Here is a 26315-nt window from a genome sequence, read left to right as displayed (position 1 = left end):
TGTTTACAGACGATTGCGACCCCACCATGTGAAGGTGCACCTGAACACAGGTTGTAGCCTTTGAAAAGGTTTGCTCAGGAATTTATCTATTGACTCTGTACCCAAGAGTAGAAATATGAGCAAATATGATTCAGTAAGATTGGAGAGGAGTAATAACTATAGAATGAGCCTAGTGGATCAAAGAACTTAGGTGGAATTAAAAATGGAACTTTAGTTTTTGTTAAGTGAGACAGTGCTTGTTATGGAGCTGGCTATTTTGCTGAACAGACCTTGCCTGCACTTAAGTGAATGACATGTGGCTGATCATCAAGTCCTTTCGCAATACCGCTAGTTTAATCCATCCAAAGGTTACTGGAAATACGATGTCTGCTGGATGGCCACTGTATGATTTTCTAGTGGCTTAAATATATCATTGGTATGCGAGATTTCAGTAAAGTTACAAGCTGCCTAAAATAGAGCGCACCAGCACACAACTGTAGCATTTGACTTACATGCCTCGTTGTGCCCATAGCAGCTACCAGCCTGATGTCCTCATTTGGTTTCTACCTAGCAACAATGTAGACATCCAATGGTGAATTTTAGGGGAGGTGAAGGATTTTCTTTCCATCAATTAAATTCACTTCTTTGGATGCTTTTCTTCTTCCTAAGTGTCACCTGGAGGTGATAAAGCACCAGGGGGCATGTCGTTTCTTGACAGTAATTGTCATCTAAAAAAACTTTTTTTAATGTACTGTTTATAGATTATGTAGGGACGCCAATAGGTATCTTGTTATATCCGTTAATAGAGTGTTGCTTATGTACATAAAATGCAGGCGTTATACATGCTCCAGCAGGAGCAATGCTAACTTGCCTGTTCGGCCTTCTGGTCTCAACTGAAGATCCCAATGATAAGTGTCAAAACTACATCATACATTCCACAAAGGAACAGGGAAGCTCAAGTACATAGACATATGCAAAAACAACAGTTGATGGACAGATTGCAGAACAATGTCATACATTCACCCCAGTACAGAGATCTGGGCCTAAATCCATCGTTTTTTTGCTCACCATGCCATTCCAGTTTGAACCCAGCCATATGCAAATCAGTCTTGACCCTGTGCCCCATGGGAACAGTCCAGCCCGAACTGCCAAGCCAGGTCCTCCCTGGACTGGAAACAAGCATCCAAGGACCAGTTTCGGGCTTTCAGCCCTCATCAGCCAGGATAGCTTGATTCCAGTGGTATGGAGAGCACGGGACTCACGTCTGAGCATACCCGAGCACCAATTATTAAACCCAGATCAGTTGACTGGGGTGAGCGTTTGATTTGCTCAACGCTCCGTCCATCATCCCATTCGATATTCCTTTGTTCGCCCAGAGTTGGCAGGGTAGGCCCCGACGTGGGTCCCTTCATCACTCTGCCACTGGATTCAAGATAGCCTGGCTGATGAGTGGTATGAACCCGAAACCGGTCCCAGGATACTTATTTCCGGTCCAGGGAAGACCTGGCTTGGCAGTTCGGGCTGGACTGTTCCCATGAGGCACAGGGCCAGACTGATTTGCATATGGCCATGTCTAAACTGGGGTGGTGGAGTGAGCTAAAGAACGATGATGGATTAAACCCAGATCAGTTGACTGGCGGTGAGTGTTTGATTTGCTCAAACGCTCCGTCCATCATCCCCTTTAGTATCGCCAAGTACACAGATATGGCACAATGGCATACACCATACGCTACATTATTTGGGTTTAATCAGAAAAAGGATAGAACAAACAAATGAGGTTGTTCAGTGGCGGGCTGCAACAATCTGCTCCTGAACTCAGTTAAACTCTCTTTAAGTCAACCAGCACTTCTAGTTCATGCAGAGAACTGATCCATCTTAAGGGCACATGAATAATATCATTCTACAGAAGTCACACATCCAAGTACAGAACATCCTTGTCTGAATAGAATAGTGCTTTATTCAGTTACAGATCTTGCTTCAGCATAGAAGTATATAAGCTATCCAAATAGTTTGTACGCAGATCTGGGGCTCCTTTTAGTTGGTAAGTGTAGTAGAAAAGTAGTTTTTTTGACAACTGAAGGGACACAGATAATTCACTTATTGTGCATGCTAGGACTGTAAAGTTTAACAAACATCTGGAGAAAATAAAAATATGACCTCTTTTTATTTATTTATTTTTAGTGTTTTATAGAGCACAAACTTGACCCTTGAGGGTATCAGAGCGCTTTACAAGGTTTACAAAATAAATTTACAGAAGTGAACATAAAGGCTTAGAAATACAGAAGTATACAAAACAATTGGGGAGGGGCAGGAGTGCTGGACACATAGGGGATTAGAGGGACACGTGTGTGCTACAGTTGCAGTTAATCAGTATAAAACCCCCAGATTCTTGGTGGAGTGAGTAGGTAATCTCAGGAAAAGGCGATAGTCTTAGATTAGTCAGGCTCTCCGTGGTGGTTAAAGGCAGAGATTAAGCAAGGAATTTACCCATGAGGAAAGTTTTGGCCTCCTTTTTGAAGCGTGCTAGAGAAGGTTTTCTTCTGATGGTGGTTGGGAGAGGGTTCCAAATTCTTGGTGAAACCCCGGAGAAAGCCGGATTGTATTTTTTTTTTTTTTTTAAACGGGCAGGTTGGAGAAAGAGGTCACTGGCGGATCAGAAGTTCCTGCTTCCTCCAGATACCACTAGTTTCTGCGCAAGATAAACAGAGGTGTTTGCATATAGAGCCTTGTGTGTAATGCATGCCAGTTTCAGCTGTATTCTGGCCTCAAGGGGGAGCCAGTTCAAAGCTTTTAGATGTGGAAAGATGTGGTTGAATTTCCTACTGCCGGTACGTAGTTTGGCTGCTGCGTTGAGGCAAGCTTTTAAAGGTGCCAAGGAGATCTTGGGTGAACCAGAGAGGGTGGAACAGCCATATTCCAGCCTAGAGATGACTAATGCTTGGCCTGCCATTTTTAGGCCGGGAGCATCGATGAAGGGTTTCAGCTTCCTTAGGTAGCTCAGGAGGACCCTGGCTGATTCAGCCATAGAGTTAATGTGGTCCCGCATGTTCAGATTGCAGTCGAGGATTATTCCCAGAGATTTGGCGGAGTCCACGATGGTCGATGGGCAGTATAAGTCTGTGATGGCCTTGATCCACATCTGAATCTCCAGGATGGCTTTTGTTAGGGAGATTAGGAGTAATTTGGTTTTCTTTGTATTGAGTTTGAGTTGGTTAGAGGCGAACCATTGAACAGTTAGTTTCAGGGACTCATTCAGGGAGAGGATCTCCTGGAGCGATGACATTTTAATGTATAATTGGGTGTCGCCGCGTACATATGGTAAGAGATGTTAGTGGTGCAAAGTACTTTGGTAAGCAGCTCTAAGTAGAGATTAAAGAGGGAGGGGGACAGGGTTGATCCTTGAGGGACTCCAAGCGTGACCGGGGAGGGAGCTGATAGGTTGCCGTTAATTAGGAATCTCTGTGATCGTTTGTGGAAAAAGGACCTTTAACCATTCTAAAACAGAGCCATCCAAACTCATCCTGAGTTTGAGGCGTTAAGAGTACATTTTCATGGTTGACCAGGTCGAAGGCCGAGCATTGATCTAGGAGGATTAGAAGGCAGGTTTTGCCTTGGTCTAGGGCTGGGAGGGCATCGTCCAGAATGTGGAGCATGGTAGTTTCAGTGCTGTGCCCTGGTCTGAATCCAGATTGGAAGCCATCGAGTAGTTGGAAGTTGTTGATGTGTTGACTTAGTTGCTGTTGAACGCACTTCTCCAACACTTTGGCTAACAGAGGGATATTAGAGATAGGTCTGAAGTTGTTAGGGTAGGCTGGATCCAGCGATGTTTTTTTTAAAATGGGGAGGACTTGGCCGGCTTTCAGAGAGTCAGGAATCGATCCCTGTTGGAGAGAGGCGTTGATTATTGCAGTCTATATAGGAACAATGGATTAGGTAGCATCAGCGAGGTAGTTGGATGGTAGGGGGTCATTAAAGTGATTATTCGGGTTCACGGTAGAGAGGATTTTAGCGACGGAGTCTTCGTCATAGTACTTGAAGTCGGCCCAGCGCGCTTGATTTTTAGGTGAGGCCAGTGTGGGTAGCGCGGACAGAAGGGGAACGTCAGGAAGGGGTTGAGAATATGTAGCTGCACTGAGTTAATTTCCTAAGGCTGTGATTTTATCAGCGAAGAAAGAGGAGAACTCCTCAGATGATATTAGAGACTTAGGAGTTTCTTTTGTTGTTTTAGCCAGCTTATTTGATTGGTGTTTGACCATTTCAAAGAGCTTGTGGGTCTATTCTTGGCATTACCCAGTTCCGATTTGAAGTGTTCTTATTCTTTTTTTTTTTATTGAGGATGTTCTTGTTGTAGGCGTTTCTCACCTGGCGGAGAAGTTTTAGATGCGCAGCAGAGGGATGCTGTCTCCAAATTCTTTCAGATTGCCGGAGGGATCTCCTCTCCATGTTGAGAGAACCAGTGATCCAGGGGTTTCGGTCTTTGATTGGTGTTCTTTTCAGTTTTAAAGGGGAAAGATCATCCAGAATGTTCGATATAGTCGCTGAGTAATGATCATCGAGGTCACTGACTGTAGATATGCACGAGGGGGTGGGGGAAGATCAGATTTACAGCAAGCCTCCAGTTTCCGGTGGTCAAGGTTCTTGGTGTCTCTGATCCAACCTTTGGGAATCACCGGTTGCAGTGCATTTGTCTTGTGGGTCCTGGGTAAAAGGAAGGCAATGGTGTGGTGGTCATACCAGTCATTTGGGTGTTTGGAGATATGCTTGACTGAAGATTCCTTAGAGATGATTCAGTCCAGGGTGGCACCTTTTGAGTGAGTTGGCAGTGAGCAGGCTTGAGCCAGGGTTGGATCGGTTAGGAGGTCTTTGATGGCGTTGACGTGAGGATCCTTAGGATCGTTCCAATGCAGGTTGAAATCACCAAGGAAAATCTTTTTAGCGTTGGAGGAAATCTAAATTGTGATGATTTCCAAGAGGTGATCAGTGAAAGAGTCATTCAAGCCTAGAAGGTGGTAAAAGATGTGCAAATTGCACAGTTGTATTGAGTTGCTGCAAATGGAGAGGGTGAGGTATTAGCAGGAATCAGTGGTGTCCGCCCTTAATTCCATGACAAGGAGGTTAGATCGGTAGATGCAGGAGAGTCTAGATGTATGTCCAGTCTAGCAATATTGCAGTTGGGAGAGAATCGCAGGTCCAGGCAAGGAGAGGAGTATTCGTTGACCCACAATTCAGTTAGTATTGCTAGGTCTAAATTTTTGTTCAGGAGGAGATCAGAAATATCAGCGGCATGCTTAACTACTGATCGACAGTTGATTAAGAGACCAGATTTGGTGGGGGGGATTCGGGGGGGGGGAAGTGTCAGGGGTCTGGGCGGACAGGAGTACAGGTACAAGGTTGCTTTTAACCACACTTCTGTTGCGGTGGATAGCTGACCTGTTGGGGTTGATGGTGACAGTGCCGATGGCATGTTCGGAACTCGGAACTAGTGGACAAGGGGTGACTTGGACAGAGTAGTGGTCTTGGAGGATGCAACACAAAAGGGTTTCAGCACTCTGTGTAGTATAATTGAAGTTTCCGATCACAGTCCACAAAAAGATAGCACATAAAGAAAAAGTATCCAAATCCACGGCGTGTATTGCTTGATGCAGTATTCACTTTTATTTTTCATAAACAGATTCTCTTTTCACAATTCCATTGATCATAGCCAACGCGTTTCGTCTCATGAGATACTTCTTTAGGGCTTTCAACGTATGGCATATAGTGTATTCTTCAAATGACCAGCAATATTTCAAGACCAGTAAAGATAAAGTACTTTACATTGTTCAGAGGATCCAGAATCGGCCTGATAACAGACCGCAGCGAAAAAAGAGTATCAATTTCACCCTTGAAAGGATAGCTAGGATTTCGTTTTCCGTGAGGTCTAATGGAATAGAGGTGGCAGTGGTAGGGTTCTAAGAAAAGGATGAGAGCTCGGGATTACTCCTCTGAAAGTTGGCATGGTTGCTTGCATGGGCAAAGGTGTATCAAGGGTAGTGGCAGTGGGTGCTCTGGAGGCTCTGTGATGTGGGGGGTGGATATCAGCGGGGGCTTCAGGTTAGCAAAGGAGAGTTCGGCAAGGTGAAGGAGGTCCAAAAAGGAGATATGGATGCTTTGATTTAGTTTGGTGGCTCTGGAGTGCTGAGTTTCGAGATCAATATGAGAGGGGGGGTGATAGAAGGCAAGGGGGCACAGGTTCAGGAGCAGTATAAGCAGCATGCATATGTGGAAGGGAAGAAGAGTTGGCTCGAGCTGAATCAGGGGTCTTTGGAGGCGTACCAAACTCGCGGTTCGGATGAATGGCTTGGGAGGTGGTCAGAGGTCTAGGGACAACTCTGTTAGAGGTGCCGGGAGATATGCTATAAAGGTTAAGGTGATCAGTGTTGAGAACCCTTAGAGGGCTAGCTAGATCTGAAACAGGGGACTTTGGGAACGTACCAGTCTCACAGTTAATGGGAGGCGTTAGGTGGGAGGAGATAAAAGGTTTTGGAAGAGATTCTGTGGTCAGCGTCAGGAGACATGCTGGGGAGGATAGGATGAGCTGTGTTGGAAGCCCTTGGAGGGGGGCGTTTGTGGGTGGCTAGGCACGTTAGGCTGTCCGGACTCAGGTCATAGGTGCGGGTGTTAGTTACCCTGTCCGTGTCGTGCACATGGTTTCTGAGGAGGGTGAAAAGGTCTGCAAATTTATTGAGGTTATTGGTTGAGGCTTGGATCAGAGCAATGCCGTTTTTGTAGAGGGTGATGGTGAGGTCAGCTCGCAGGGTTGAGGAGGGCGCTATTGAGAGCTTGGTGCCCTATGGAATGTTAAGAAGGTGCACAAAGGTTTTGCGCCAAGAGGCGATTCTTCTGGAGTAGAAGATCAGGTCATTAATGACTATGCCGATGTCCGCGCTGTAGCGCAGGCCGGATATCCGCATCTCAGGGTGGCTTTTTAGGGTGACATGCTTGAATGATTTAGCAGCGGTTTAGGAGAGGTTGGGGGGGTAGACCAGAGTGTAAGAGTTTTCCCCAGTCACGGTCAGGCCAGGACCTGACATGTTGGCTAGAGTAGGGCACTTAACTTTCTCTTTTTCTGGTTTGTGGAGAGTGGCATTCCTGACTTTTTGTTGCCCACTTTTAAGACCTTCTTTAATATTACGTTCTTTGAAGACTTCTACATTACTTGTACATTTGAATCGTCGAAGCGTGCACGAGTTGCCGCCCTGTCTTGGTGACTGAGGAGTTACACTCCGGAGAGACCAGTTGCAGTCACTTTAGTTCCATCACGCCTTGGTACCGGGAGACCCATCCCCTCTGCTGCCTATTTGTCTCTTTTAATCACATAGTGCCCTACCCTAGCCAACATGTCAGGTCCTGGCCTGACCGTGACTGGGGAAAACTCTTACACTCTAGTCTACCCCCCAACCTATCCAAAACCGCTGCTAAATCATTCAAGCATGTCACCCTAAAAAGCCACCCTGAGATGCGGATATCCGGCCTGCGCTACAGCGCGGACATCGGCATAGTCATTAATGACCTGATCTTCTACTCCAGAAGAATCGCCTCTTGGCGCAAAACCTTTGTGCACCTTCTTAACATTCCATAGGGCACCAAGCTCTCAATAGCGCCCTCCTCAAACCTGCGAGCTGACCTCACCATCACCCTCTACAAAAACGGCATTGCTCTGATCCAAGCCTCAACCAATAACCTCAATAAATTAGCAGACCTTTTCACCCTCCTCAGAAACCATGTGCACGACACAGACAGGGTAACTAACACCCGCACCTATGACCTGAGTCCGGACAGCCTAACGTGCCTAGCCACCCACAAACGCCCCCCTCCAAGGGCTTCCAACACAGCTCATCCTATCCTGTAGATCCATGCCACCCATACAAAGAAAGTGACTGAAACTGAAGAAACTGAGGCTGAAGGTTGTGCAGCTGAGGGGTCTCCTGAAATTTGTCCTGAAGTAGCTGAAGAAGAACAACTGACCTCCAGTCAAGATGATTGGGTCCCAGTAATCGACCTGACTCTCGATCCAATAAGAACAAGTAGACAAACCTACTAAGATAGAGAGTGGGATAGTGAGGACGAGACAGGAATAGAAGAAGACGATCAGATTATCGAAATCCAAATCAAATCTGATAATGAGGAAGACCAGATAGGGAAAGAACAAATTATTGACACTCCTCCAAGAACTCCAGAGACTGAAAAGGGACAGATAGAAATTAGAGCAGAAGTTCAAGCGGAAGAAAATCAAAAGTTCAAAGTGCTTGAACAGGATCAGATAGAACTAGATAAATGTGTTCAGGAAGAAGAAATTAAAAACAAAGCAAAGCCCAATCCAGCATATACCTGAACAAGGCCAGCTTGGCACCCAGGCAGAAGAAGCTGAAATAAGACCTGGAACTAGTCAGACAGGAAGAGAAAAAGAAGAAAATGAAGTAGATGTGCCACAACTAAATGAGATTAAAAGAGCACTTGAAGAAAGCCAGATTACTATGCCAATTAAAAGATTCAGAAAAGGAGAAAAAGTGCCGAGATTTGTCAAAAGACTGAGACTAAGACTAAAGACTATTGACGAAGAATTTGAAATCAAGCTTCCGGTAAAGCCGATCAGTCTGTGATAAAGCCTAAGAGAAGAAGTGCCCGAATAAAGAGACTAAATACCAAGTATCAGAGCCCTGAATGGACTTATCTGGTGTTGGAAGACTTTGAAAACCTTGAAATAAGTGACAAAAGTGAAGAAGATTTGATTGCTGACCAGACTGACGAAGAAGTGAAACCAACCTGAAAGTTGCCCTGTGTAAGCAACCTGTGCTAAGTTACAAAGAGGAGTTGAAGCTTCTTTTAAGTCAAAATGTCTGATTCCTCTGTGAATGGAAGACTGAGACGAAATTGTTGTAAAACATGCTGCACAGTATGTTTATGTAGTGTAGCATTAGTACTTATATTATGGATAGGACTAACAATAACTATTCCTTACATGATGAGTAAACATACTCATTTGTACCCTACTAAATCAGTGACAAAGGACACAGAAGAGCTGCAAACGAAAGATACACCATAAAGAGTAGAGACACAAGAGAAAGCACTTAGCCTTAGACAAACTAGAATGGACTTAGATACATCAGATGAGGAAGGACTGCATTATCATATAATCAAGAACAGAACTCATTTAAATGTATTTGCAAACCTTTTAGTACATTACTTAGAAGCAATGGAAATAGAAGACTGTTACGTCTGTATGAAGCTACCTACTTCAGTAGCTGAGGGTGTGACATACCATCACTTGCCACTAACATATGGAATTTCCTGTAGTATTTTAGCTAGTTTATTCTATAAGAGAGGACCTTTACAGTATTATTACTCTAATTCAGATGTGATATTTTCTGAACTTCCTATACATGGAAATGTAAATCCTGTACATACCAAAAGTGATGTAACACGTTATATGGGAGAATACTTTCTAACTAAAGGTACAATATATTTAGGTGAAGCACATAGAGATAATTACACGAACAAAAGAAATGAATAATCAAATTTATAAAAGAGTGAAAAATTCTCATCCTAATAAAGATGCAGAGAAAAAGCTGAATAGAAAGATTGAAGAGATTGAAATGGTTGAAATGTGAAAAGTTGGCATCTAGTTCCATTAATAGTGATGATAGTAAATATCATCAAAGAGGGGATTGATGGAGCAAGGATTTGCACGTTAAGTGACTTGCTTGTATCATGAACCTCAAATAATGTTAATAAAATAACCAACATGTTAAGTTTTACTAATTTTGCTAATTTTCATTATATGGAGTGTCCGAGAGACGCTGGCTTATGTGTTTATTAATCTTAATACGCTTGCACAATAAAATGGCCGCTGCTACGCGGGAATTTAGACTGCGCATGCGTCGGTCATAACCACGTGACGAGACGTATTCAATGTCTTGGAGGGAAAACAGTTGCGCATGTGCAATAAATCTAAGATGGCTGCTCTGTGTTCTCACATGCTCTAAGATTGCATTGCCGATTTCGCAAAGCTGTTCATTCTACATAATCAATAATTCTATAGTTATTATGAAATAATGAGTGAAGTATAGAAACTCATAGTATACAGTGTAATCATTTAGTACTATTATTATTATTATTAGGGAAATTTGTAGAGCGCCTGGTTATGCGCACCGGCGTATGGTAAGTAGAGTAAACAGTCCAATCATCCATCACAGCCGCCTACCTCCCGTATAGGTGAGTCTTAAGTTTCCTTCTGAAAATGGACTCTGAAGGCTCCAAGCGTAGCTCTATAGGCAAGGCATTCCACCGCTTAGCGGCAAGATATCTAAAAGACCTGCCCCCCATTCGAGCCTTCTTTATTTTTGGAATTTTCAATAGCCCTGTACAAGAGGAACGCAGGTCCAGTGTAGGCTCAAAACGAGTAACCAGACTCAGTAGCGGGACAGGGGCTTTACCGCTCAGGATGCGGTGACACGTGGAAAGAGCCTTAAACTCAACCCTGCTCCTAACAGGAAGCCAGTGTAAGGCCTGGAGCGCTGCCTTTGAGGGAGATCTCCTGGGGAGCCTCAGAACTAAGCGTGCAGCTGCATTTTGCAGCACCTGGAGGTGGTTGATGGCCCCTCCCGTGGCCCCCAGATACAGCAAATTTCCGTAGTCTAGGCGCGAGGTGACGAGGGCATGCACCAGCGTCCGACGAGCTGTGATAGGCAGAAGGTCCAGGACCTTCCTCAGAGTTTTTAAAACTCCGAAGCATACCCCCACCACCCGGCCAATCTGGGGGCCAAAGGCAAGGTCGACATCAAGCCACACCCAGAGATTCCTTGCTTCCTGGCAAGGGACAGGAGTTTCTCCCAGACAGGGTGGCCACCATGCCGACGACCAGACCGATGGCCCTCCCCCCACCACGAGTACCTCGGTCTTGCTACCGTTTAGTTTCAAACGGTTGGCAGACATCCAGGTTGCCAGTTCTTGTATGCAAACTCTGAAACTGTCGGCCGCAAGACCTGGCATGCGTGAGAGGGAGAAGACCAACTGCGTGTCGTCGGCATATGACATGAGGCGCAGGCCATGACTTTCAACAATCGCCGCCAGCGGGGAGACATATAGATTAAACCAAGTTGGGCTCAGGGACGAGCCCTGCGGCACGCCCTGGCCCAAGCTGATCTCCCTAAAGTAACATTCTCCCTGACGGACTTGAAAGCATCTGCTTGTCAGGAAGGACTGGATCCATCTAAGCGCCTCTCCTGATACCCCTCCATCATTCAGACACTGTAGCAAGATGGAATGAGCTACAGTGTCGAGTGCTGTGCTTAGGTCCAGAAGGATCAGGGCCATAGTCTGGCCCTCATCCACTCCCTGCCATATGGCCTCTACTGCCATAAGTAGTGCTGACTCCGTCGAGTGTCGTGGACGGACGCCAAACTGAGAATCGTGAAGCAGGGACGCCTTTTCCACAAAATTCATCAGCTGGAGGTTCACAGTTTTCTCCGCAACCTTCGCCATATATGGCAGGAGAGATATAGGTCGGAGATTTTCTAGCCTATCATAGCTGACATTGGGCTTTTTTTGGAGAGGGAGGACCACCGCCCGTTTCCAGGCATTTGGTACAGTATGGGTCCTGAAGGAGACATCAAGGAGATGACGGATGTACGGCTCTAATGCGTGCAAACTGCCCATCAAACGCTTGGGCGTAGTAGGGTCCCTAGGGGAGCCTGACTTTATTGATCCGCAGATTTGGATGAGTGCCTCAATAGGCGGGGTGACGAATGTAGTCAACACCCGTTGTTCTCCCCTCACCCTAGTTTCCTCCTCCAACTCGGGGCCTATGCTAGCTTGGCTTGGAAAGGCTGAATAGATATTTGCTACCTTGTTGGCAAAAAACTCTGCTATTCGGTTACAACTGTCCACCAAGCAAAATTATTCTGGAACTGCCGCAGGCTTCCCCGCCGAGAGCGACTTATATATTAAAAACAATTCCTTCATGGAGTTTTCTGCTTCTGTGTTCTAAATTGTTTTTTCTTGCTTTTCATGTATTGTATCCTTTGGTCCTGGGAGGTGCTTACTACTCCATTTTGAAAGTCCTTACTGCGCAAGTCACGTTGTGAAGGGATAACAACACTGCAGCAGTGGAACCCAGCCAGCTGGCAGCCACAGCCAAGATGCTCCTGGGAACCAGACCTGCGACCTAGCTGAACGAAGTTGAACTGTACTAAAGTAGCAACAAATGTATTCAAATATTGTATTCACCATTGTTAGATGAACGGCATATGTCATGAGAACCTGGAATTTAAGGGGTGGTTACGGAAATTGAATATTAAGCCTGAGAAAGTCTAAAATTTAGGTGGTGTGATGACTTAACCTCCTCCTTTGTCCAATCAAAATTGGGGATCCTTACACTTGCAACATTAGGGGGTGGTACACTGACCCGAAAAACAGTATAACTAGCATAGGTTTAGCTAGAGAAATTGTCAGACTGTCCGAATAGCTGACCTGTCACTGACCCAACGCACTCTATAGGTGACTGATACAGAGAGCTGCAGGACACTCTGTTGGGAGGTTCGAGAAAAACCCATTTCAGGGTTTTGATAATTGAAAGTGCTGGTGAAGCACTTTGCTCGGAGGTTCGAGAACCCAATCGGGGTTATTGGCAGATTCCTTGCAGAGAGGGAGTAGCGAAGGCGTTGCAACCGAAGCTGCGGGTGTTGGTGGTACCCATTGGTGAACCCGGTCCTGATCCAAATTCTGGGGTTATCCTGTCCTGACTGTCCATGAGCTGTACCTGCTCGCCTACTGGCACCTAACTCCTTGAGGGTTACTTCCCGTATTTTCCAACTGACCCGTAGACAGGGTTGGTCTTCCCTCTATCCTAGGTAAATATAAAGTCTGTGAGGGTGATTGCTTCTATATTTGCATTTCTAATTCTCGAATATTGCAAAGTGTAATTGCATATGTTCCCTTTTCTCCCCTGTCCCTTGATAAATGAGATTTTCATGCATTACTTGTCTATTAGCATGTTCCACTTTTTGACCTACCTTTAGTTAATGCTAAAATCGTTTCTATTTCAGTATATGTTCCTTATCTTACCCTCCCTTTAGGAGATAAGCTGAATTTAATAGTAGGTTCCAATCTTTCCTACCCTATAGTATTGAGTTAATTTGAATCTCAAATTTAAGTTTCCTTAACTACTATAAAGTCTCTTGGATATAGCATGTTCCCTTTCTTTATCCTCCTTTAACCAACGTTGTGAAAGATTGTTATTCTAAATATAGCATGTTCCTTGTTTTACCTTTCCTTATTCAAAGTTCTTAAATGCTTAGCATAATCTATCTTTTGCATAGCTATACGTTTTTAATGATCTTGATTGTAGATAGCATAATATGTGTTAATCTGATACTCATGACATATGATGATGATGATGATAAGATAACGTTTTGAACCTACCCAGAGTCTGTGGTTATTTCATAATTTTCAAATGTTTATAAATGTTTTGACTATTTGATTTTTTATTCAACTCCCTGATCCAGTGTGTTTAGGTTCCTAGTATCTATTTGCTAGGTTTTAGATGTAGGAATTAGGAGTTTAGAGAATCTCAAGTTATACGGATAGTAGAACGAGAGTTACCCAAGGTGAATGTTACGGTTGTAACAAAATTATGGGCCCAGGTGAGTATTAGTAAAAATATCCTAACCGGGTGACATGCGCGCTTTATCACTGTTATAAGGCCGATTCTGGATCCTCTGAACAATGTAAAGTACTTTATCTTTACTGGTCTTGCAATATTGCTGTTTATTTGAAGAATACACTATATGCCATACGTTGAAAGCATTGAAGAAGTTGCTCATGAGACGAAACGCGTTGGCTATGATCAATGGAATTGTGAAGAGAGAATCTGTTTATGAAAAATAAAAGTGAATACTGCATCAAGCAATGCACGCCCTGGATTTGGATACTTTTTCTTTATGTGCTATCTTTTTGTGGACTGTGATAGGAAACTTCAATTATACTACACAGAGTGCTGAAACCCTTTTGTGTTGCATCCTCCAAGACCACAACTCTGTCCAAGTCAACGCTTGGCCACTAGTTGGAAGTTCCGAACATGCCATCGGCACTGTCACCATCAACCCCAACAGGTCAGCTACCCACCGCAACAGAAGTGTGGTTAAAAGCAACCTTGCACCTGTACTCCTGTCCGCCCAGACCCTTTAACACTCCCCTTGACCCCCCCAAATATGGTCTCTTAATCAACTGTCAGTCAGCAGTTAAGCACGCCACCGATATTGCTGATCTCATCCTGAACAAAAAATTAGACCTAGCAATACTAACTGAATTGTGGCTCAACGAATACTCATCTCCTTGCCTGGACCTGCTAGTCCCACCTAACTACAATATTGCTGGACTGGACAGACAATTAAGCAGGAAAGGAGGAGGCATGGCCTGCATCTACCGATCTAACCTCCTCGTCACGGAACTAAGGGCGGACACCACTGATTCCTGCTAATACCTCACCCTCTCCATTTGCAGCAACTCAATACAACTGTGCAATTTGCACATCTTTTACCATCCTCCATGCTTGAATGACTCTTTAACCGATCACCTCTTGGAAATCATCAGAACTAAGATTTCCTCCAACGCTAAAAAGATTTTCCTTGGTGATTTCAACCTGCATTGGAACGAACCTAAGGATCCTCACGTCAACGCCATCAAAGACCTCCTAACCGATCAAACCCTGACTCAAGCCTGCTCACTGCCAACTCACTCAAAAGGTGCCACCCTGGACTGAATCATCTCTAAGGAATCTTCAGTCAAGCTTATTTCCATAGACCCAAATGACTGGTATGACCACCACGCCATTGCCTTCCTTTTACCTTTCCTTTTACCTGGGACCCACAAGACAAAGGCACCGCAACCGGTGATTCCCAAAGGCTGGATAAGAAACACCAAGGACCTTGACCACAGGAAACTGGAGGCTTGCTGTAAATCTGACCTTCCCCCCACACCCTCGCACATATCGACAGTCAGTGACCTTGATGATCATTACTCAGCGACTATATCGAACATTCTGGATGATCTTGCCCCACTAAAACTAAAAAGAACACAAATCAAAGACAGAACCCCTGGTTCCCTCAACATGGAGAGGAGATCTCTCCGGCAATCTGAAAGAATTTGGAGACAGCACCCCTCTGCTGCGCATCTAAAACTTCTCCGCCAGGTGAGAAAAGCGTACAACAAGAACATCCTCAATTAAAAAAAATAAAAATGAGAATACTTCAAATTGAAACTGGGGAATGCCAGTAATAGACCCCGCAAGCTCTTTGAAATGGTCAAACACCAATCAAATAAGATGGCTAAAACAAAAAAAGAAACTCCTAAGTCTCTAATATCATCTGAGGAATTCTCCTCTTTCTTCGCTGATAAAATCACAGTCTTAGGAAATGAACTCAGTGCAGCTACATATTCTCAACCCCTTCCTGACCTGCCACCTCTGTCCGCGCTACCCACACTGGCCTCACCTAAAAATCAAGCACGCTGGACCGACTACAAGTACTATGACGAAGACTCCGTCTCTAAAATCCTCTCTACCGTGAACCCGAATATTCACTTTAATGACCCCCTACCATCCAACTGCCTCGCTGCTGCCACCTAATCCATTGTTCCTATCTGGACTGCAATAATCAACGACTCTCTCCAACAGGGATCTATTCCCGACTCTCTGAAAGCCGGCAAAGCCCTCCCCATTTTACAAAAAACATCGCTGGATCCAGCCAACCCTAACAACTTCAGACCTATCTCTAATATCCCTCTGTTAGCCAAAGTGTTTGAGAAGTGCGTTCAACAGCAACTAAGTGAACACATCAACAACTTCCAACTGCTCGATGGCTTCCAATCTGGATTCAGACCAGGGCACAGCACTGAAACTGCCATGCTCCACATCGTGGACCACACCCTCCAAGTCCTAGACCAAGGCAAAACCTGCGTTCTAATCCTCCTAGATCTATGCTCGGCCTTCGACACGGTCAAACATGAAAAACGACTCTGACGCCTCAAACTCAGGATGGGTTTGGATGGCTCTGTTTTAGAATGGTTCAGGCCCTTTCTCCACAAACTATCACAGAGATTCCTAATTAACGGAAACCTATCAGCTCTCTACCCGGTCACGGTTGGAGTCCCTCAAGGATCAACCCTGTTCCCCACCCTCTTTAATCTCTACTTAGAGCCGCTTACCAAAGTACTTTACACCGCTAACATCTCTTACCATATGTACGCGGACGACACCCAATTATACATTAAAAGGTAATCGCTCGAGGAGATCCTCTCCCTGAATGAGGCCCTGAAACTAACTGTTCAATGGTTCGCCTCTAACCAACTCAAACTCAATGCAAAGAAAACCGAATATCTCCTAATCTCCCTAACAAAGGCCAACCCGGAGATTCAGATGTGGATCAAGGCCATCACAGCCTTAAACTGCCCATCGACCATCGTGGACTCTGCCAAATCTCTGGGAATAATCCTCGACTGCAACCTGAACATGCGGGACCACATTTAACTCTATGGCTAAATCAGCCCAGGTCAAAAACAAGGTTGGTGGAGGGTCTAAGGGGAAAATTATTTAAAGACCAAAGGACAGACTAACCCCTTATTCACAATATAACAATACAAAAAGGACTGTCAATGGTCTGTACAACTAATGGGGGAAAAGAAACATGTGACGGGCTCTGTGTGTACCTGTAAAGTGTGCCACCTGAGCTACCTAAGGAAGCGGAAACCTTTCATCGATGCTCCCGGCCTAAAAATGGAAGTCCAAGCACTAGTCATCTCTAGGCTGGAATATGGCTGTTCCACCCTCTCGGGTTTACCTAAGATCTCCCTGGCACCTTTAAAAGCCTGCTTCAACGCGGCTGCAAAACTACGTACCGGCACTAGAAAATTCGACAACATCTTTCCACATCTGAAAGCTTTGAACTGGCTCCCCCTTGAGGCCAGAATACAGTTGAAACTGGCATGCATTACACACAAGGCTCTATATGCAAACTCCTCTGCTTATTTTGCGCAGAAACTAGTGGCTTCTGGAGGAAGGAGGAACTCCCGATCCGCCAGAGACCTCTTACTCCAACCTGCCCGTTTTCGGGAAGAAAAAAAACCTACAATCGGGCTTTCTCCAGGGTCGCACCAAGAATTTGGAACTCTCTCCCACCCTCCATCAGAAGAATACCTTTCTCTGGCACGCTTCAAAAAGGAGACCAAAACTTTCCTCATTGGGAAATTCCTTGCCTAATCTCCGACTTTAACCACCACGGAGAGCCTGACTAATCTAAGACTATCGCCTTTTCCTCAGATCACCTACTCACTCCACCAAGAATCTGGGGGTTTTATACTGATTAACTGTAACTGTAGCACACACGTGTCCCTCTAATCTCCTATGTGTCCAGCACCCCTACCCCTCTCCAATCGTTTTGTATACTTCTGTATTTCAAAGCCTTTTTGTTCACTTCTGTAAATGTATTTTGTAAACCTTGTAAAGCGCTCTGATAGCCTCACGGGTCAAGTTCGCGCTCTATAAAACACTAAAAATAAATAAAATAAATAAAAATATAAGTGTTCTGCAGAATTATATTTTCCAACATTAATAATAATGTGCGGTATGCATTTTGACACACGATTTTATCTCTACAGATTAAATTAACACAATTGCTTTTGATTTTTTTTTTTAATCTATATATATATAAAAACAAAAGTATGTCTGTTTGACCTTTATGCATTACTACACCATTCATCCGATCGGCATGAAACTTTGGGAAGTTGTTGAGTACGCTCCCGCGAAGGTTTCTGGCAAAAAAAAAAAAGACTGAAAAAGAAAAATGTGTTAAATATCGGCCCCCCGCCCCCCCAAGGCCCTCATAATCTTTCCAATACTGAACGTTTACAGTTTCCGGTGCGACTCGCTTTTGCAATGACCATCAACAAAGCACAAGGACAAATTGCTGCAAGTATGTGGACTAGATTTGGAGAATCTGTGCTTCTCACATGGACAACTGTATGTGGCCAGCTCACGCGTCGGAAAACCTGATTTATTTGTGTACGCGCCTGACGGAAAAACAAAAAATACTGTGTATCCACAAGCACGTGAATAAATAAACAGAATTAAAACAAAACTTTAAAATGTTTTCCACATTAAAATGAATAAGTTTCAATAAAAATGACACAATGTAAATTAAATGTTATCACAACAAGTTTCCTTAAATTTCATTTCTTCTGAGATCGCAGCAACGCGTGACGGGTAAGCTAGTAATGTATGAAAGTGGATTTAATAAGGTGCTTTAGTTAGGCAACACTTCTGTGTAAAACACCATCTTCTACAAGATGGAAGGCATCTCTGTCAATCAATCGTGTTTTCTCCTGCACGCACATTCTCACCCACAGGCTGCGCAGCACACAAACTGAAGTCATTATAGTTGATTTTCATTGCTGTTATTGTTCTGCTCATGATTACCTTTCCACAGTATGGAAGCAAAATTGTTACTAGTAACTACAGTTTCCGTTCCTTCACTGGATCTATTCATTCGAAGAAAGTCCTATTGTCAATTACCGGGTCTGGTGGCTTAGTGGACTAATGCATCCACTGTAGGGGTCTGTGCTCGACCTCATGGTCACACTTTTAAATCCCAACAGGCCCACTCAGCCTTTCATCCTTCTGAGATTGATAAAACGAGTACCATTATTCAGCACCAAGATACCCATGGGTGAGTGTGCGCTTTACAAATACAAGTAGTGTTTCATATTTTCTCGAACATATCCGGATGACATTAGCATTGACGATGCTGAATAATTTTCAAGAACATTGGATAGTGCTTAGGAGTTAAGGTGATTAATTTTATTTTTTGCGTGCTCTGATTTGCTGAAAAAGGTATACACTTGCTCACACCACAATGGATTTGCAGAAATGTTGATTTACTGTGCATAAATAAATCCTTGATTATGGGGTGAACAAGATGTTTAGCTTTCCTTGTTGCTGCTAGGAAAGCTGCCAGTTTTTTCACTGATTTTGCTGCACCTTTGAGACTTAGAATATTTTCTGACTTTTGCATATTTTGTATTACTCTGCATCTGTGAGCCTTCATGGCATTAGCTCAGAACTGCTTATTTAATTGTTTTAACACCTTACGTGCGGCGTCGATTCTCCCCCGGTGCTGAACATTCCATTTGCAGGTGTGGTCGTGACGAAACCATTCCGTCATCCGCACAGCTCAACCGTGAGGCATGACGGAATGGTTCCGTCACAAGCATCGAAGGGGTTAATGAATTGCATTTTGAGTAGTGCCTTAATGTAGGGACACATATTCTCCTGAAACTGAGGTTCAACAATGTTTTCGATACAAAATATAGTGGGAGGTCCAGTTGAGGTAAGTTTGGGGTGTTTCAATTTTAGAGTAGCCATAATTTGCTCCCACACATACGTGACTACAACAGAGGGAAAAACAGCAGAGAAAAGTGATGTAAGCGAACAGGAGCGCTTGAGTTAGTCAAGACACTCCCCTCTCCACAGATCTTTCAAATTTTTATTTCATATCTTCAGATTTTCAAAATTGAAACATTTGCAATTATAATTATTCACAACAACATTCTTATTTATTTATTTGCCATAAAACAAAAAAGCAGGGCTGTAAATGTACATATGTTTTTGTTGTTGTGCGGAATAAGCGTTGGAAAATTGCACTTGGGACAAGCAGGAAGCTTAGATCAACATCGTCATTATTTAATCATTTGAGAATTCGTTCTCACACAACTAAAATAAATGCAGGTGCTTAGGACCTGTGCAATATATTACGATAGTAATGTTCTCTATTTACATGTCCCTGTCCACCATGTCATTCCATGTGTGTGAGGGCCTATCAGAAGGACTCTAAAGTTCGGCAAGAGTGTTTTAGCCCGAGCACACTCAGCTGTGCTATTCAATGCTCATATTGGCATAAATAGTTTGGAAAAGGACAAGGTTCATTATGTGATCCTCAGAAACGTTTAGGTGCAGTGTTAAGGCACGAACCGTCTCTGAATCCAATATCATGCATTTCAGAACATCACATGCATGCAAAAGTTTTCAATGCCAATAGCTTTTATGACAGGGGTAGGCAATGGAAAGTTGTTACACCTTGTTTGAAACATGTAATACCCTTTGAAAGCTTCAAAACCGGAAACCAGCCAGGGTGGTTTGGGGGGCGGCGGCACCAACAGAGCGCTTCACGAGTGCAGATGTGTTATCTTGTGTATTGCTAAGTGCTTGTCAATTACAGAGCTGAATCCGATCGTATTGGTGAACACAACACACTTCTCTAACTTCGCTTTAAGTACCTGTTTTGTGCGCTTGTTCAGAACTTCATACAATATATCCTCTTGTAGGACCAGTTTAGGGTTCACTTTGAAGTGTTCTTCATAAGCTGCCCCCCCACCCCCAGACACAGCCTTTGTGTAAGGCAATCTTGTCTCTCCAAGGAGCACTGGGGCTGGCTCCAAGCAGGAGAACCCACAACATGAACACGATGAACTGCTGAATATCTATCTGCATCTCATCCTTCCTTCCTGAACCAGCAATTAGGGCTAGGCAAAAGAGCATGCCTGGCCCAAAAAATGTTCTCACCTGAACAGAATCTACAGCTCCACCCGTACACCTACTATCAACCAAATGGCAGAGCTCAGAGAACATTAATCTACAGCCCCTTTCTAAAAGTGTTCATGAAATGTCTATAGTCCTGTCTCCACCCCATCACTTTAGTGTCTGGATCTCCACTTTCTACCAAAGCAATGAAGGAAATACAATTCCATTGGCTGGAGTGGTTCTACTCTCCCCAATGTTGCTCCATGCTAAACCTAGGGCATTCAAAGAGATCCACTTTGCTTTTATAACTAATAGGGCCTAAGAAAACATTTGCTCCAATGTTTACATTCTTTATTAAAAATGACCTCACATACTGGATGCATCCCCAATATATGCATCCAGTCAATTACACTGCCAGCACCTGACCTGGAAAACTGTCATTGCTGTAGTGTGTTGTACCAGAGGAGCGTACAGACTATTTGTCTGAATCTGGTGCCGTATTTATCACATACAAATAGAGTTTCTTTCCACAGTGTTGCATCCTCAGATTCCATTCCATCACAAAATTCTCCTCTACGTTCATAAAACCCATGCATGAAAAACCGACATTGAATTAAACCCTCCGATTGTCACTTCTTCTTTCTTGTGATACTCTCCTATTTCCTATCCCTGCGCACTTTCTCTAGCTGAGCAGTTTACTCCGTCACGTGTTTACCTTCATCTCTACGACTGTATTTCTAATTGGCCACATCTCATTTCAAAGACCACAACAAACTCCGTGGTAGGTACCAATGATACCATGCCTCCTGTATAGGACTTCTACATATGATTTACCCAGCCATGCCCCTTTCATAGACTGTCCGCTCTTTTATTCCACTTAAAGCACTAGCGGCAGGAACACGTTACATATGCATTTATAGTAGTCAAGGATAAACAAACTATCTCACGGAATTATACCGCGCCTCCTTGGAACTTACCTCATTATTAAGATTCAGCACGGGAGCCATGCTGCCTCGCCGTCAGTTGCCACTCTAGTTCACCGCAAAGCAGGACCAGGTTCCACGATGCTGTTTACGGGCACTTCCTCTGCCCTAGACAGGCTGTTCCAGTAGCACCCAACCCACGTGGGATAGGCGGAGCCGTAAACAAATGTAACTTCCGACTCAAAGAAAACGTAATTTCCGGTGCTGAGAACCAGCTTAGAGTGTGTTTTGTTTGCGAGCGTGCGCGCCCCCAGCCTGTCAGCGCGCGTGTCCGCGACGACGTAGCAATGTTCGCGTGACTCTCGTCCCTTGTCTGTTAAGTTTCTGTGAAGCGTAGAACGGTATTAGGTAGCTGTTTCCCTTTTGTATTATTGGCAAACTGCGAATTTTTTTGTACAGACTGCCCACCATAAAGCAAATTTGAATCGTAATAATAAAGCCGATACAGTCGCTGGTGGAAGGTGGAGTGGGAAAGGTATGGGTAGTTATCTGGCTCTTACCAGTTTATGTGCTTTTTCGGATGAGTTCCTCGCGTTTGCGATTAGGTAGCCCTTTGTTATGCTGTTTATCATGCAGTTGCTTTGTAACTTGGTAGTGTTCCAAATTCATATTTGTCAACCAGACGACTTTAAAAACAAGTTGACAATCATTTTTTTAGAGTCTGCTGTGGATTGAAGAGGGGGTGGGAGCTCTGTAGAAGACGATGGAGGCATTTTGTCTGTATGAAATGAGGCTAAGATGACGAATATGTATGCGCAGTTTCTTGTACAAGCTGAATATATATTGTTGTCATGTATTTGGGTAATGAAAGGTGTACATCATAATTGGTATGTCGCACCTGTATGTCATACCATGCTAAATCTTATATGCCCTGTATCTTATGCTCAGGCAGGTTTTAAAAAACAAAACTCCCTATTTATCTTTAAATAATTTAAACAACTGTATTTACTAACTTTGCTTTGTCATACGTTATATATAGATTTTTATACATATAAATATATATATATGTATATTTACTGAAAAAAAGCAAAGGTTAAAGTAAACGTTCTAGTTAGGTAAATATGTCAGTGTCAACATTAACGTTTTGAACAAAAAAAAAATTGACTTGCCCCCCACCATGCACTGTTTATGACCTGACATATTCCATCACTCATGACATGTTTATAATGAAGTACAGGACACTGGATATTGCAGGAAGATATGTATTCTGAGGGAGAGAACCACCGAAGCAGGCACAGCTTAGGCATCCAGGGAACAACTGCCTTCTTGAGAACATGAGTCAAAGGGCATTCCAAATGACATCAGAATAACACATCACCACACCTCCCCCCTCAATAATAAAAAACAAAAAATAACTAATGGACTATATCTATGAAACATTTAGGACGACAAAATGTCTCTTATCCTGACGTGTTTGACCAAGGCACAGCAACACATGTTGTAACTGCTGTACTGTATGGGGCGCAGGCTTTCTTTGTTTTTGACTGTGACTATTCATCATCAGAAAGCATACAAGATATACAGGGTAACCTCCAAATGATGATAAAAAAGATACCACTTATTGCTATCGAGGGGGAGGGCTCCCTCACAATGAGTGATAAAGAGATTGAGAATGCTGAAAAATGTAGCTGTAAATTCTATGGGGACTTTTCTCTCGATAGCAATCCTACTACTTATCAAGAGGCCATAAAAATCTACTCCACCCTTCCAAAATTGCTTGGCAAGAAGGGAGAAAAGGCAGTGCCAGTGAAGGTCTGGTTATATCCACTAAAACAAATGGATTCCAAAGCTGCTCAGGTTGTACGTGATATTAGCATCCAACTAGTATTTGATGTCCAGGCTGTCTTGGAGAACATGCCTGAGATTAACATGCAGTGCAATGACCTGCTGAAGCACTCGGCTGCAACAACGTTTCCAGAGATCAGAAGTAAAGTCCAGCAATTCCAGGAGCTCTGCACACAGTATACCCTGACCTTCCAGAAGCAGCTAGCAGAGACTTTGCCATCCATCCGTGGGGGCGGGAAAGAGGAATGTGCCTTGGTGGACATTCTAACGAGCCAAAGGCAATCGCCATTCTACTCTCAGTCCCTGTCAGAGTTTCTCGATGACAAACTCCAAGAGATGGATTTTGTGAATTCCTATCTTAGTCTCCTTAAGGACGTGAGAGTTATATCCACTGAGAGTGAATTTAACCTCATAATTCTTAATCCCAATACAGAGTATGTGGTGGCATTTACATTCACTTCATTGAAGGATGTAGAACCATTCCTCTCAGCTTTGAAAGACTGGCTCCAGGCAGACTTCCTCAAGAAGGCGAATGGTTCAGAAGCACAGAGTAATGTTTACCAGAAAGAGAAAACAAAACAGTGGGTCAGTCAGTCAAATATTTCAAAAACTACAAGTAAATATGTCAAGGCATTCCAAGAATTTTTCATTCTTAATAAGTAAGTCTAAGAAGGACACTCAGTTCATTGTGTCATCAGTTTCAGATCAAAGTAATCCTGGGGCTTTCCTTTACCTGTATGAGGCAGGAGATCTTTTGAGTACAAAGTTTGAGCCTCCCTCCAAACCCAACCCACCTCTTACAAACAGAATAACACACAATAGTGTAGAACTCACACTCAGGCCATCAGAGTTTGGGCAGGAGGGCATAGAGATGTATAAGATAGAGTATCGATCTACAAATGAGGAGAGAGCCACCGAAGCAGGCACAGCTTAGGCATCCAGGGAACAACTGCCTTCTTGAGAACATGAGTCAAAGGACATTCCAAATGACATCAGAATAACACATCACCACAATGTTCTATTACATCATGTATTACATCACTAGATGATATTCAAAATTACATCACTGATGACGCCATCCAAGGAGTGTGTTTTTTTTATAGTTGACACAGTGGCGTGTAGCTACCATATTACTTTTTCTACCGAATGTTGTACAGACTGTGTCCAGGTATAAGTGTTTATGAAAACGCATGTGCTCCGCTAATGCATCATCCAGTGACGGCCTTCCCCCGGTGCAGAACATGGATAGAACGCCTCAACAACTACTTTGTCGCGATCAGGGAAACGGACGAGGAGGTAAAGAGGTCCCTGCTACTACACTATGCCGGGGATGAAATCTTCAAACTCTTCAAACACCTGCCCAACACCGGGTCTGCGAACGACTACAATGCGGCAGTGGCTGCTCTGAACGGCCATTTCGACCCGCAAGTAAATCTGGATTTTGAGGTTTTTAAACTCGGACAAGCCCGTCAGAGGGAAAAAGAATCCATGGACGCATTCAACGCACGACTTCGAGAGCTGGCCAGCACGTGCACAGACGAAGACCAGCCAAAATAAATCAGGAAACAGCTCATCCAAGGGTGCCGCGATAAGACCCTGAGAGGCCTCATACTGCGCAAACCAAGAATCACACTGGAAGACATACTGATACTGGCCAGATCTCACGACTTGTCCACAGCCTGAGCGAACGAAATGGACCAAGCCCAGACCAAGCCCCATGCCAAGCCAGTCTCCATCAAGACAGAGCGAGACGATGCCGGAAGGACAAAGCCCAGGGGAGATATGTACAGAGGACCAAAAGGAGAAGCCCCCAAGTCAAGATGTGGATACTGTGGCCACGAGCCGCACGTGGCTAAAGACTGTCCCGCCCAAGGGAAAACCTGCACCAACTGCGGAATACCCAATCATTTCCCATCGGTCTGTAGGAGGCGTAACAGAAACCGAGAAGGCCGAGGGCAAAAGCCCCCAACGAGAGCCGTTCGGCAGCTGTCGGTAACAGACACCGTGCCACCTGACCAAGCACAGAGGAGGCCCGCAAGGCACCTACCAACCATAGAAGACTCCTCAGAAGACGACGATGAAGAGGTATACATCGTGTCTTTTGCAAGGGAGCTCAAGCAACGCCGCCGACCACAGCCCACGTGCATCGTGCAGGTCACTGGAACTGAAGTGAAAGCAGTCATCAACACCTGGGCGACGGTGAATGTCATGGGCCTACAACAATACCGAAGCCTACGCCCTCACCCTCCAGTGGTACCATCCAAAACGAGGATCTACGCTTATGGAGCAAACACACCCCTACTGCTGAAAGGAAAGATCTCAATACCCATCAAGGCAGACGACCTTGAGATGATGGCCACATCCACGTCATCGACAGAGAAGCATGAAACCCTTCTGAGCAGCCACACTGCTGAAGATCTGAAGCTCATCGCTTTCGCGAGGCGGATCCGGGCGTACCAGGTCGAGGAGCTCCTGGGACAGTTCGCCGAGCTGTTCAAAGGCCTTGGGTGCATCAAGTGTGACCCCATCAAGCTACACATTGACTAATCTGTCACCCGGGTTGCCTTGTGGCACAGGAGAGTTCCTTTCCACCTACGACCACACGTGGAGAAGGAGCTGGAAGCATTAAAAGAACAAGGGGTCATTGAAAAGGTAACAGGACCAACGCCATGGGTATCCCCGATGGTCATCGCGGAAAAGCCCAAACAGCCGGGAGCCATACGCCTGTGCATTGATATGCGACTGCCCAACAAAGCGATTAAAAGAGAACGCCACATAACACCAACGATGGATGACATCATTGCAGATGTCAACGGGTCCAAGTGAGGTACCGGGTTTTTAGGAACCCGGCGGTGCCAGGGGGAACACCCAGAGACCTCTTGAGTTCTTCCTGTTCTGGACCACAGAAACACAGAGTCTTCTAGGTGATGTCAAGGATCAAGTTTTATTGGCTGCAACCAAGT

At 44.4% G+C, this 26315-nt stretch overlaps 2 protein-coding genes across 3 annotated transcripts in view; one reads left to right on the top strand and one right to left on the bottom strand.

Moving 5' to 3' along the window:
- SRFBP1 (serum response factor binding protein 1) overlaps positions 1 to 21770 on the bottom strand; it is a 264044-nt gene extending 242274 nt beyond the window's left edge. Inside the window, exon 1 of one of the 2 annotated variants that reach the window (XM_086961071.1) lies at positions 21562 to 21770. In XM_086961071.1, coding sequence (XP_086817197.1) covers positions 21562 to 21591 — 30 coding nt within the window. In that variant the 5' untranslated portion in view covers positions 21592 to 21770. The remainder of the gene's footprint in view (positions 1 to 21561) is intronic. The other variant, XM_086961072.1, reaches the window with a different exon arrangement.
- Positions 21771 to 22938: 1168 nt separating this feature from the next.
- LOC147727010 (cytolytic toxin-alpha-like) lies at positions 22939 to 24286 on the top strand (the record flags this gene model as incomplete). Its single annotated transcript, XM_086963556.1, is given in 2 exon segments — positions 22939 to 24012; positions 24014 to 24286. Coding segments are annotated over 2 exon segments (1347 nt in total), but the record flags the coding sequence as incomplete, so codon positions are not given.
- Positions 24287 to 26315: the final 2029 nt, after the last annotated feature.

Source organism: Lissotriton vulgaris, chromosome 3_1, assembly GCF_964263255.1.
Source record: "Lissotriton vulgaris chromosome 3_1, aLisVul1.2, whole genome shotgun sequence".
Classification (NCBI taxonomy): domain Eukaryota; kingdom Metazoa; phylum Chordata; class Amphibia; order Caudata; family Salamandridae; genus Lissotriton; species Lissotriton vulgaris.
The sequence above is the reverse complement of the archived record's forward strand: the minus strand, read 5'-3'. Positions and strand labels throughout refer to the sequence as shown.